Source organism: Rhipicephalus microplus, chromosome 1, assembly GCF_043290135.1.
Source record: "Rhipicephalus microplus isolate Deutch F79 chromosome 1, USDA_Rmic, whole genome shotgun sequence".
Classification (NCBI taxonomy): domain Eukaryota; kingdom Metazoa; phylum Arthropoda; class Arachnida; order Ixodida; family Ixodidae; genus Rhipicephalus; species Rhipicephalus microplus.
In genome coordinates, this window is record NC_134700.1 from 115,875,017 (window position 1) to 115,889,517 (window position 14,501).

The following is a 14,501-nucleotide window of genomic DNA, read 5'->3' on the forward strand; positions in this document are numbered from 1 at the left end:
CGTTTTAGAATGTGCGTGTTTGTCTTAAATAGACGTTTTAAAATAACATTGTGGAAATAGGCTTTCTGTGTTAGCCAGAAAACTTAATCGCATCAAACGACCTGAGCACGACACTGAAAAATAGCCAAATTACCGGACGTAGAGAAGATAGATTGCTGACGAATGATAAATGCACAGAAATTCATGCAACAAGAATAATCCTGAACAATTTAATGAACACGCCATCAAATTCTGCAACCCCAGTGCGACACTCAGAACGCAATAGAAAAGTGGTTGATATTTCAAAAAGCTGGAATCAAGTCGAAATGGATCTGTTTAATCACGGCCTTACATTTTGCCCCATTACCAACGTAGAGAACAAATACGATCTCCACCAAGATGTAACTGAATTTTTGAGACGTTTGCGCGCAAAGGAATTTTTTTTTATAAGGCACACCCAGAAGACGTTAGCCATGACAACTTGCGACCACCAAGGACCTGGCAACTAGACACAGAACAATGCCAAGAGCTAGATTGATACCAAGAGAAATCCTGTTACAAGAAGAGTTGAAAGCCAAAGCACTTGACTTATGCAGAACACGACGCCTTGAATCAACTTTTGAACAGAAAGAACATCATTAGAAAACAAGTGGGCAAGGTTGGAATTATAGTATTCTGGCCTATAGAAAATATAAAACCGAAGCTAGCAGAACCCTTAGCAACAATCACTATCTAAATTACCCTCGGACCGAACTTAAAAATATAGTAATAGCTTACCACAGATCATAACAGAGTTTTAGCCAGCGAATTGATCACAACCTCCAAGCACCGTCGCCTATGCTCGAAAACAAGCAAAACAGGCCGATTTTACCTCCTTCCAAAGATTCATAGGGCTCTCATTGACGAATAACTTTCCGCGGACTTCCCAGACAGACCTGTAGTGTCTAAAAACAATACACCTACTTATTTGCCATCAAAATTTGTAATCATCATCTATCTAACAAACGTACCATCCCGCCCTACCATCCTCTGTTCAGGATACACTCCATTTCCTCTCAATAATAGACAACTATAATGAACCACCAAGAGTTTCGCATCAGGCCATTCTGGTAAAATTAAATATATGCTCTTTGAATACGCATATATAAATACATAAGTGAAAAATTTGACGTGGTGTCCAAGTTACAAATAGAAAGCAAGCAGACACATAAAGCTTATGTTTCCCTTTTGTTACTTGAAATAGATCCGATGCTTGTTTTGAGTTTGATTCGTCCTACTACCTACAATGTTTTGGCATGAGTATCGGATCGCCTTTCGCACCAACACACGCAAACGTTTTTATAGGACACTTAGAACCAGAACTGTTCAAATCACCTCAAGCACAGCCTTGACCACATCTTCACTACATAGACGACATGTTTATTCTAAGGGAACAGGACAAAAGTGCACTGAACGTATTCATTGTACATGTGTAACAAGTGTCGCTCTGGTATCAACTTTACCAAGCACCATTCTCCCAATGAAATAAGTTCCTATATGTGACGCTATCTATAGAACCAGAAACATTAAAAACGATGTTTTACATAAAATCGACATACAACCAACCATACCTATATTGCACTAGTCACCACCCGCGACACTGCAAACAAAGGGTTTTCGATGCACAAACGAGGCGTAAAAGAAGCATCTATAGCGACGACGGTAAATACGTTCCCCAAGTAGAAAACCTAAAGAAAACATTACTCGAAAAATATTACCCACAACACAGTTCAACAAGGTTTGCAACGAAGCAAGTAAACTAGATAGCTAAATAAGGCAAGCTCAAAAAAATCCCGTAGCAGAGCCAACCGCCCGCCAGCAATTATAACACGATACTCAACTGCGCTCCAAAACATAAATATTATCCTACGTAAGTATTATATATTATACGTTATAATATACAGTATGGACATGCGATGCACGCAATTAAAAACACTTCCCGAAGTACCAAAGATCGTTTATCACTGCAATTGAAATTTTATTGACGTCAGTGCATGAAAAAAATTTCATGCACTAACATGCAAATGCGATGTTGTGTCACGTAACATTGGACAGCAGTTTAATGTTACGGGACGCAACTTCTACGATCTCAAACTATACATTCTCCAGTCAAACTTTCAGCCCGTAAGAGACAGAAAATACATACAGTTGTAACTTATACAAAAGTTGACTGCACTGCAGCCAGTATGTATAAACAATTATAAAGAGACTCTCGAGTCAACTCGCTATGATAAATACACAAAAAACATCCACGGTGAGTTAAACCCTCCGTCGAGGCATTTCAAGCCTGCCATTGTGAACTTCTAACAGCCGGTTCGACAATGTGACTACGCGACATGTTCACATTCTCACCTCGCTTCCGCAATGTCACTTTCCTTTTACTCACGGAATAACTATTCCACCTCGAGCCGTGCAATTCGTCACAGCCTCTCCTACCCCGCTATCTAACACCCACGTATCCATGTTGTCCATTCCCATCGTTTTTTGAATGGAGTAGAGGGTATGAAATGTGCTCGCGCTAAAGAAATCAGTTCTCTTCTAGCCTCAAGGAAGACAAGTCCACTCGTTCAAACATCGGCTCGACGCAATTTCTGTTTATAGATTTTACGTCATAAGCTTTTGTAGTTTAGTGTGCCAAGATACATTATTAAATAAAATAAAATATTTTCTAGCAGAAAAATCAATTAAATATATTTGCAAGCTTATGACATCAAACAAATACGTGTAATTTATTCAGAGAATGTAACATTTTCATATCCTTTCATTAAAGAGTGTAGTCTCCTCCATCGTTCTGTTCGCTGCCATCATCAGAGATTGTGCGCTTTGACCATAGAATCACAGGCACATCTCTGAACCCAAGGATGTGGCCCCTTTGCTTGCGCATGGCTACGCGTACGTTGACTCCGGTGCCCACAATTTCTTCATACAGATCAAAGTAATGCACCAATCTGTAGAGAAACGGAGAACTTATTGAACTGTCGGTTTCTACAGGGGATTGCCTCATGTTTGTCGTAGTGCAGGCCTGGACTCTGCTGGGAAAACCACACTGAAATATATCCAATAGGATCAAAATTGAGTACGACGTGATTGCCTAGATACACAGTGTATCAGAAAACTGTAAACATAAAAAGAAATGCGCTCATTCGAAGAACTTTTGCTGACCTGAATTACAGTACAATAATTGTGTAAAAGTGTGAGGTCAATTACAACCTCAGAAAAAGCGCAGTTCAAACCACAAAATTGTGGCGCAGTGCAGTTTATGTTTTTTGCTACTACGCCAATAATTGCGGCGCAGCGCCTTGCATGTCTTTTACTACTACGCCAGTTAGAATCAATCATTGGCAATAACTGCTTTCCCTCACTCCAGAGACGATCTCACTCAGGAGTAGCACAATAAGATAGAAATAAAAAATCAATGCTGAGGCAACAGTCAAGTATCTACTTATGCTTGAAAAAGTAGGGCCGATATTTCTTTCGAAAATTCATGCTCTCACTCATATTAACGTTATATATCAAAAGTGGCGTGGATTCATTAAGAAATTGCGTTGTCACTAACAAGCAAGGCAGTGTTCCCTTGATAGAAAAATAATTATTAGGTCAAAATTATTCAGCTGGTCCTGTAAATTAGTACTCTCCCTAAAGATCTTCAAATTAGAAAAAATACCCTTACACCTTTTCTTGTACGGATGTAAAGTTTCTGTTCTGACAGTTTTAGGGGTAACGTATACTGCACATTCCCCCTATAAATTGGACGGCTGTCACGTTTTCATTTTCAAGGTGCTTTCATACGGTGAAGCAGCCTACAATTTAGCAAGCAAGCCTTCGCTACAATCACGCAGACTGCACCAGCTAGAGTGCAATCAAGAAAGAATATTGCCTTCGAATTGCCATGCTATATGCAACACACTACACTATGCTCTCAGCTTGGCCAAACATTCCGAATAAAAGTCTGTATGCTTGTATACCTGCTACATTTAGACCAGGTGTAAAAAAACAAGCGCGATATATTAACTGGCATTGGTAAGTGTACCCTCCTTGCATATGGTCTTCAATCCAGCCAAAAGTTTTCAGAACCAATACACCACTCGATCGGATCGGCTTTGTCCTTCTAGGAAGTGTAGGTAGTACGTCACTTTACGTGATGCCAATTCTCTCTACAAGTAAGGACGATACTCTAAGAAGAAGCTTCAAACTTTCGCTCAGCCTTCCACGCTACGGAAGTAACCTGGCTGAAATTTACCAACGAGCAGTTTCTGCAGCAGCAAATTTTTGTCTCAAACCAAAACAGCCTCCGTATGTAGCGGTAAGTGCTACTTATTATCTCATCCTCGGAACTTGAAAAACAAATATGTAGCAATTATAAGAGAAAGATCAAAACATGTAAACTGTCTTTAAAAAACAAAAATTCTAACCAATTATCACAAGCTGTGAACTTAGCTACCTTCTCAATAACTATGTCACCTGTCTAACCCGATTCAATACACAAGAATAACATAAACAGGTTATGCAACCAACGTTCATTTCGGGGTAGGAGCCTCGTCAAGCTGCTAACATAGCAGCTTTTCGCTGTTATCCTTGCGTTTTCTTTTTCGCAACTCTGTGAAGAAAATGCTCAATAAAACTAAAACTGAAACTGAAATATCACAAAATTGGCTTCAAACACTTAAAAAAATCATAAAAATTTTTCAATTTTTACAAAAGGCTTGTCTTTTCTATGAATTACATCATTGATAATTTTTGACAGATCACTTTTTGCAGGCTTTTTCCTTTGACTTTCCAATCTTTTCCGGAGCATAATTTCGGTCAGCTTTCCTCTGTGTACACAGAACACTACAATAAGCGCCATGAGCTATCTACTCAGACACGCGGGGAGCTTAGCGTCAAGTGAGCTGAACGTTTTTAACATTCAATTATATAACCGCTCTCACACCACATGCAGGACTGCCTTCAACTATGAAAAATCACGCCACAATAACACTATCTCGTACAAATGGTTCACATGCTCCTGTTTCCTTTTATTAGGAGGTGGCACAAAGGCGCTTTACAACCAGACACTACTCGCTTCTTGTGTAAGGCTGCTAGAGCATCACGAAGACGAGTCACATCCAGCAGGCTAGTCATCGACACTACCCTCATCCATGCACAGCTAGGAGGGATGTACTACGAACACTTCCACGCCAAATGCACACATGGGTAACCACACAGCGCAGCGCGGAACCGAAACAACAGCTTCTAAATAAGCATGCTACGAGCTGAAACAGACCAGAGAACGCCCGGCTATGCAGAACACTCGATAGCTTTTGCTGTGCCATGGTAGCACCAGACCAAAGCCTAGCAAGAAGCAAACAAGCCTGTGACATGAATGTTTGGGAACTCCTGCTTTAAGCTAACGCAAAGGGCAACATGGTGGCACCATGGGCGCTTTCATTTGAAAGATGCATAAGAGAAACGCTTTTGCGGCTTGTTCTGTGAACGTCTGATGTTCTTTTGGTATCCCAGGTGCTGCTTTAAAAATCATTCTACGAACTCACCATATTTTTTCTTGATCGAGCTGATGTCAGAATCAAAATTCTTTCATTATTAGACTGCTTTAGATTACTTTAGACGGTGTTTGCGATTTTTACGCTCTTAGAGCACCTTGGCACTGGACCTTGTAATCATATCATCGAAAATGTTGCATAGTGCTGCGCCAGCACACAAAAACACTTTTAGTCGATATATATGTCATCGATTACTATGCATACAATAAAATACTCTCCAGCATTTGCTAGAAACTTTTTCGCGACTTCACTGTACATTAGCTTCAACTGAAGGTTAGCAAAGTGTGAGGTGAGAATGTAACTACAAGCAGAAAAATAACAAAAAAGTTGGCCGAGAAACTACGCTACATTCTGATAATCAAACTGCGCACACACTCACTCACTGGAAGATTTTGCAGAGAGCACTCTGCCTGCTTTGAATGCCTTATGCAAAATTACAGCTTTTCCATTGGCATGCCGGATTACCAGAGATCCAAAATTTTTTGAATTACTGCTCATCGTGTTCACAGCAAGTTAGGTAAGTGTCCAAAACTGAGAGCTGAGGGGTTTCTATAGCTCCACTTCAATATATGAAGGCTTGGATGCATCTCACAGAAGTTGTACGTACAATGAAAGCGAAGGTTGTTTTTTTTTCTTCAGATTTCAGAATTTAACAAAAGTAGCTCTCATGCTGAACCACACCCATAGCAAACATTCGTTGCCTCTATTGCCTTATCACGTTCTTATGACTGATTAGTGCCATCCCGAAACTTTATTACACTGATTATATGCCTATCTGATACACAGTAATAACGTTAAAGATGTAGCCACTTAGAAAAAAAATAAAGAGGGAAATCATGCTGCATTGCAGTGCAATAATGCATTCTCCTAAAGTCATGCTCAGCTTACAGTTGCATTCATGACACAAAAAAAAACAGTGACGGTACATTCATCCTACCTAACATGTTTCCCAAGTCACTAATGGTTATGCGGGGAATCAACAGCTATTATATAACGCTTTGTTTCAGACAGGGGGGAAGTATTAAGTGATTATAAGAGCAATATTATTTGTAAAACTGGAAAGCGTCGGTCAGGAAAGCAATACCACAAGAACATTAAAAAAACATGTGTACAGGATAGAAGAACACACCACGGGAGCAATACCGTTGTGCTTTTTTCTGTACATGCCATCAAGGCACTGTGAAAATAACTGCATAATTTGCAGTTGATGCTTACCCACTCACCTAAAGAAACAAAAAATGTCAGCCAACGAGTACTCACACTGGATGTGCACCGGATGTTGACTAACATTGAACAAGGTGAGCATCTTCGTATCGCCACCCCACTCATCTACGTAGAAGTCTAGCCGCAATGGGGAGACAGACACCGGTTTGTGTGGATCCGATTCCTGTTCGATATACTTGGTCTCAGGAATGTCTTCCCCGCCAGCCGCCTCCTCAAACCTGCAACAGCAACAAATAAAGACATCTTTCAAATGATTAATTGATTTGTGGGGTTTAACGTCCCAAAACCACATTATGATTATGAGAGACGCCGTAGTGGAGGGCTCCGGTGATTTCGACCACCTGGGGTTCTTTAACGTGCTCCCGAATCTGAGCACACGGGCCTACATTTCATTTCCGCCTCCATCGGAAATGCAGCCGCCACAGTCGGGATTCAATCCCGCGACCTGCGTGTTAGCAGCCCGCAGGTACCTTAGTCACTACACCACCGCGGTGGGGCGACGTCTTTCGAATCGGCGTGGTATTCGTGAAGTGCATAATCAAGTTTTGATTTGCGTTTGTCCCTCGTCTGCTTCTGTAATTCACCATGAGGGTAGTGTTTTTTGGCAAAAATGAGAAATACAACACCAATGTGGCTTCCTGCTGTGACCTCTAAACATCAACAATGAGTTGTACGCGACGACATAAAAGTCATCATACACATATTTTTTTAACTACAAAATTACTGAATATTTGGTATACGCATAAATGAGGGCTTCACTTTCTTCTATAAGAATTGAATATGATATCACAACTTCCCACTAAAACAGCTTAGAAGAACACCACAAGGCCTGCGCAGAACGCGCAACACAGGCACAGCGAAAGCTGAAAGACCAGTTTTTCACAGTATTTCTAATATTTTTTGACTAGCTGTTCTTAATCCACTAGCAGAGTACGCCTTCCGTCATAAATCATCATATTTTTGTGCAGGCGTTCACATTGCCATACTTTCTCCTTCTTCAGTTAAGCGCAATGACCGCTACACACTCCTCGGGAATTTCCTGCAATTTTTCTGTGATGTAGTGATGACAATGATGAATTACTTCTAGTGCTATTGTTATAAGCCTGTTGATGTGACGACACACTCGTTACGCAATTAACATTTTGGGATGCCTGACTGTTCAGTTGATGTTCTAAAACGCTCTATAACACACCTTAATGCGATTTATTTCCGACATGAAGCCTGTCTAGGGTCAGTCGGCCGCGGAGTTCAAAGCACTGGCGTAGCTGAGTGGTAGAGTACTGGGCTGGTGCCCAGGGGAATCGGGTTGAAATTTTGTTGTGTCCTTGGTGTTTTTTTCTCTCTTCGCGTGATACTGGTTACGGACACCTGCGGCGGCGCTAGTTAACTATAACGCACGCGACCCGCGTTGTGATCTAATGGCTGCCTTTGCCGTAAAACATGTAGTACGTAATGCAAACCACTTGTGTACGACTATGTTGACAGGACGTTGTATATCATTCAGCTCTCACTTATCTTTTTTCTGTTGCCTATATATTGCCACTAAGGAGAAAACTCCTACTGTATCACATTTTCAAGACTTCATTCTAGTATTGTTGTATGTCTTGTAGTTGTGTGTCTAAGAAACAAAATACTGCATCCCTCAATTTTATTATTGGAGGTCAGCAAAACATGCAGTCGCTTCCACTGCAAAAGAGTGAGCTGCAGCCGTAGATGCATGCAAAAAGCATTGTATGAAATGAATGAGCACACTCACATGTCATCGTAGCAGTGTGGTGAGATGATCCCTGCTCGCACTGTGACAATGTACCGCCCCAGCTCTTTCGGCGTAACTGCAAGCATTGCGTAAGACCTTGACTCAGCACAATGAAGCACGAGAAACAAGTGAAGCCTCCAGGATATAGGACTTGCTTTGATATCCCAGCGTGTTCTGCAGTTCTTTGAACAAGCCGTGTGTACCACCCATGGGGAGGGTTCACCGAGAACTTGATTAATACGGTCTCTCCCCCCTTGAAAAAAACTCATTTAAAAATGACTTCAGATTTACCCAAAGCCATGGTTTTGTTTTTAGATAACAAGCAGTTTCGTTGTACGATGTAACAACTCCCAAGCTTTGCTTCTGAAACATCCAAGCGGTTGGTAAGAAATTCGAGAACAATAAAAAATGCGAGTGATGACAGTGCTCCTAAGCAGGCATACTCAATAACTGTTTTTTTGTAAATATTACGCTTTAAGAGCACCTTTGCACATCACCTTGTAATCATGCCCTCGGAAAGCTTGCACAATGGTGCTGGAGCACACAAAACCTCTTTTAGTTTGTATAATATTGATTACTTTGCATACAATAAAGTACTCTGCAGCATTTGCTACTACAATACTTTTTCGTGACTTCACTGCACACTAGCCTCAACTGGTAGTTAGCAAAGAACGACTATGTAACTAGAAGGAAAAATAGAACAATGACGCTGGTCCTGAAATAACGCTACGTTTTGATAAACAAACTGTGCACACAGTCATTTACAGACAGAGTTTGCAGAGTACAATCTGGGAGGCTGAGCTGCCGTGTGCAAAAGTAGGGTTATTCCATTGACGTGAAGGGATACCCGAGAGTTCAATGAATATTTTAAATTTCTGCTCATAGTGTTACCAGCACGTTCAGCAAATGTCCAAAACTGACAGCTGAGGGGTTGCCATGGCTCCACCTCCATGGAAATAAGATTGTATTCAACACCCAGAAGATGCGAGTACGATGAAAGTAAAGGCTTCCATTTTTTCGTCAAAAAATGCTAACTTGACAAAATTAGCTCTCATGCTCAATTACATCCTTCGCAAATTATTGTTGGTCAAAGTGTGTTATCTAGACGTTACGACGGGTTAGTGTAATAGTGAAATCTCATTACAGTTATGAGGCTCTCTGCAGCACAGTTGTGGTTATAAAAGAATGAAAGGATAGAACATGTTACATTTTGTGGGGCAAATGCATTTGACCTAAAGTGATGCAGAGTTTACAGTTGCAACTATGACAAAAGTAACAGTGATTGTACACCCACCTTACCTAGCACGTTTTCCGATCCACTAATGTTTATGAGAAGAATATACAGCTATTTTATAATACTTTTTGCAGATTGCGGAAGAGAGAGAAGTAAACGTTTATTTTTGAAACAGTGCCCCGAGCAATGCTCTGTGTCACCCTAAGGTGAGAGGCCTCCTTTGTCCAGGAACCCTCTGGCTTCTACTGTCTTCTTGGCCCTGCCGACGAGTTGTTGTTCTTATTAAAGAATATAACAAAAATAATAATCATAAAACTTGAAAGAGTCACTCAGAAAATCATGTTCGCAAGAACAGCACAAGAAACACATGTACCGCGTAGAAAAACACACCACAGGTACAGTCCCGTTGTCCTTCTTCCTGTGTATGCCTTCACTGCACTGTAACATTAAACAACTGAATAATTTTTACGTGATTGTCATATTGTTCACATAATACATACATATTTATCTGTTCTTGCTTGGTAAGAACTGGGCCAAAACAAGTTACAACGATAAAGGTTCGCATCGAAAGTTCATGCTTAGCCATTCGCATCACAAAAACAAAATTTCAGGCAACGAATACTCACACTGAAAGCACAACGGGTGTTGGCTGGCATTGATCAATGTGAGAACCTGCGTATCACCACCCTGCTCATCTACGTAGAAGTCTAGCTGCGATGGGGAAGCAGACAGCGGTTTGCGTGGATCCAATTGTCGTTCGATATACTTGGTCTCAGGAATGTGTCCACGGCTAGCCACATCTTCGAACCTGCAACAACAACGAAACAAGACATCTTTAAACCAACATGATGTTTTTGAAGTACATAAGCAAGTTTTGACTTGCATTTGTCTTTAGTACGTCACTTCAATCTACCAAAACTGTAGTGTTTCTTGACGAAAATTAGAAATGCAATACCAGTGTGGCTTTCAATGTTGGTCTTTAGATATTGGCAATAAATGAGACATGACAATAAAAATTGATGGTGACAGCTTCCAATTGAAAACAATAAAACTTGATGCTTTGGATTCGTATAATTTAGGCTACCTCTGTCTTAATTTGTTCTATTATAATTCAACCTGTTTCCCAACTTTCCACTAAGATAATTTAAGAGAGGAAGGCGGAACATGTAACTAGAAACGTGTAACGCGGAAAGCTACGGTATGACTAAGGGCTGCAAAATATCTATCATTCAGCACTTATTTCCGTTTATTACCAACATATCTTCATATGAGAGAAGCCAAACTATCACACTTTTTTCAAAACTCATGGTAATTATCTGGTATGCTGTCAAGCATCAAAATATTGCATGTCTCTGTTGTTTTCATCCCTTATGGGAACGAAGCATGCAGCTGCGTTCTACCGTAAAAGAGCAGAATGCAACCGTAGAAACCTGCAAAAAGCCTTGCAAAAAATGCAAGTCCACACTCACATAACTTCGTAGCAGTGTGGTGTGATGATCCCTGATCGTCCTGCGATATCGCATCGCCTCGGTGTATTCCACATCACTGCAAGCAAATGTCATATCTGAACTGAGCACAACAAAGAAAAGCCCCAGAAACGATTGAAGGCTGTGAAGACATGGCACTTGCTGTGAATGACAGGCTGTGCCACGATGCGTTGAACATTCTTTACGTACACTTGCCAAAGCTACACCCAGAACACTACTTCCGAGTGCCGCCCAAATATATAATTATAAATTTATTAGGAATTAGTGACACCATTATTTTTTTAGAAAGCAAGTAGTATCCGTGGTGTTATGGGCTAACTCTGGATTATCTTTTCTGAAACACCACACCAGCTGGTCAGAAGTTCAAGAATAATGAAAAATGCGTGTGATAAAAGTGCTCATAAGAAGCCGAACTCAGTGAAAGAAATGAGCAAGCACTTGCTTTCTGGGGTAAGCACAGTATTTTTTCGGAGATAGACGAATAGCTTCTGCAGTGCGTCACAAAGACTGAGGTGAAGGAATCTATGGTGCATCATTTCAATGTATATGCTCTTGAAAGCACTCAGTTTCCCAGGGTTCGAGGAAATGCCACTTAAAACTGTTAATTAAAGCCTAGAGGAGATAGATCCAGTTCCTCAGTGAAGGTATGGAAAAGAACAATACCACTGGATAGAGAAACAAGAGCATGGCACTCTTCCATTTAGCACAACAACATGCCAACGTCCACCTCGAAGCAAGCAGAAAACGTTTAATTTCTTGTGTTTGTTTTACTCTTTCACCTTTCTCGCAACAAACTAGTAAAGCAGCAAATAATACATGACTGAAGAACTGAGCTCATCTTTGGTCAGTTTTATCAAGTAATGGAAACCAACCTGCCTCCTGAGTAGCACGTACGCAGAGAAATAGATAAAAATAATGCTTATCAAAGCCACCATAATCTATTTGTGCTTCATAATGTCATGCAGGTTCTCTTAACAGAAAATAGATACCTGTTCAAAATTATACAACTGGCCGTCTGAAATTATGCTTTTTTATTCCTTTTAAAAGTTCCTATGAAGTAGAGAAAGATCTTTAAGTGCAAATTGTATTCTTTTTTTAAACCCCTCTGCGGAATTAAAATCTGTACCAATCAAGCTAAAACTTGCCTTGCTGTCATGCAACAAAGAGGATGTTTTATTTCTGAAGCTGCCCTTATTCGTTGAAACAGCATACAATATACCAAGAAAGAGTCTTCTGGAATCACGCAGACTCCAGCAGCTATAAAACAGCTCACAAAAAATGGCATATCCCACGTACAGTGTGAATCGATTATATGAAAAGCACGAATGAGAAAGGTTGATGTGTAACTTTACAATCAGCACAAGGTTACGAGGTGGAGGTAAATAATGCCCTACATGACTTCCATTCCATGATCATCTTGCTTGGATGTCTCGTTTACCTTCGCCATGTATTCACATCACGTGATACAAAATTTTGTATATGTGGAGCTAGCCAAATGGCCACGAGCATGCTATGAGCGTGGTAGGTTTTCATGTTCTTACATGACACGTGCGTCAGGATTATCATGATTGCACCAGTCATGAACTTTCGTCATCCCTTGCCGTCCCGTAACACCGAATTTCGTATATGTGGAGCCAGCAAAACTACCGTGAGCGCATCATGAAGGGCCCAGTATACTCCAATGTAGCGTTGTCGAGCGTGCACGTTGGGCCCAGCGATGCTATACGTTAGCAGAACGCGGGCCCTGTATAGTCTGACGCCATGACCGGTGCTACCAGCGTCCGTTGGCGCGGCCCGACGGCGACCGGCTCGAAATGCGACATGCTGCCTTTCAGGCCGATGCATTACCCAGACAACACTTCATCTCCCTATTTTCGTGACGGAGGGATGCCGGACGCGCCGACACGTGCACGCGTCAAAGCAACGCAGTGCGGCGCGCGCCTTTGAGTATACGGCAGGACAGGCGGCTAGTGTGGCCACGCCGGCGAGCACGCGCACCGTGTCACGTCGAAACGCGTTGGCGCCTTGACTGTGCCATGTAGTGATGTTCTCACATGACACGCATCTCTTGATTATCATGTTTGCATCAGTCACATACCTTTGCCATCCATTGAAGTCACGTAATACCAAATTTGGCATCTGTGAAGCTAGTGAAACGGCCGTGAGCGCATCAAGAGTGAAGAATGTAGTCACGTTCCGACGACACACATGTCGAGATTATCATGTTCGGATATGTCATTTACCTATGCCGTCTGTTCACGTCACGTAATACCAAATTTGGTACATTTGAAGCTAGCCAAATGGCCGCGAGTGCATCATGAGCGTGACATGTAGCCATGTTGTTGTATGATACGCATGTCACAATTTTCAAGTTAGGGTCTGTCACTTGAGTTAGCCATGCAATCATGTCATACCATACCAGTTTTGCAACATGCCATGTGAACGAAACCCCCGCATGAGCTGCAGAGTTCTGAAATGTAACTCATGACATTCATGACAAACATATGATTTTCACGTTATGACTAGTCCAACATGTTTTTCATGCAGTCATGTTATGCCATACTAAATTTGGTATCGATAGCATTGTTGAAACAGTCAGGAGAGCTAAATGTCGTAGGCGGTTAGATAGACAGACAGATAGATAGATAGATAGATAGATAGATAGATAGATAGATAGATAGATAGATAGATAGATAGATAGACAGATAGATAGATAGATAGATAGATAGATAGATAGATAGATAGATAGATAGATAGATAGATAGATAGATAGATAGATAGATAGATAGATAGATAGATAGATAGATAGATAGATAGATATGATGATGTTTGATGTTTTGTGGCGCAAAGGCCATTTCATAGCCAAAGAGCGCCAGTTCATCTTATTAGAAATATGGACAATTATCGTGATCCACGGCTGTATAAGGGCCTTAAAGTTCCTCGCCCTAAGACGGGTAAAAACATAGAAGTTGTAAAATCATGACCATGCCATAAAAAGTGTGTGGTGTTAATGAATGACAAAAGTTTGTGATGATAAAAACGATGGTGGACATGTATGGCACTAGTTCAGGTGCCTCTATCGTTCACACCTTTGCGTCCAAGGACCGTAAAGCGAGTGCTTCGCTGAGTGTAACAACTGCCGCAGAGACCTCTGGTGAGGTCGTGCTACGAAATGCCCGGATATATACTATTAAATGTATGAACTTCTCTCAGAGAAACTAACAAGGATTTATGTGTAAAAA

The 14,501-nt window shown here is 41.1% G+C and overlaps 1 protein-coding gene across 1 annotated transcript in view; it reads right to left on the reverse strand.

Annotated features, from left to right (window-relative positions):
• Nucleotides 1-2,756: 2,756 nt before the first annotated feature.
• Nucleotides 2,757-14,501, reverse strand: part of LOC119178666 (uncharacterized) — a 39,237-nt gene continuing 27,492 nt past the window's right edge. Inside the window, exons 6-10 of the mRNA XM_075866998.1 lie at nt 11,242-11,317; nt 10,399-10,580; nt 8,539-8,614; nt 6,819-7,000; nt 2,757-2,966 (exon numbers count right to left, since the gene is read on the reverse strand). Coding sequence (XP_075723113.1) covers nt 2,905-2,966; nt 6,819-7,000; nt 8,539-8,614; nt 10,399-10,580; nt 11,242-11,317 — 578 coding nt within the window. The 3' untranslated portion in view covers nt 2,757-2,904. The remainder of the gene's footprint in view (nt 2,967-6,818; nt 7,001-8,538; nt 8,615-10,398; nt 10,581-11,241; nt 11,318-14,501) is intronic.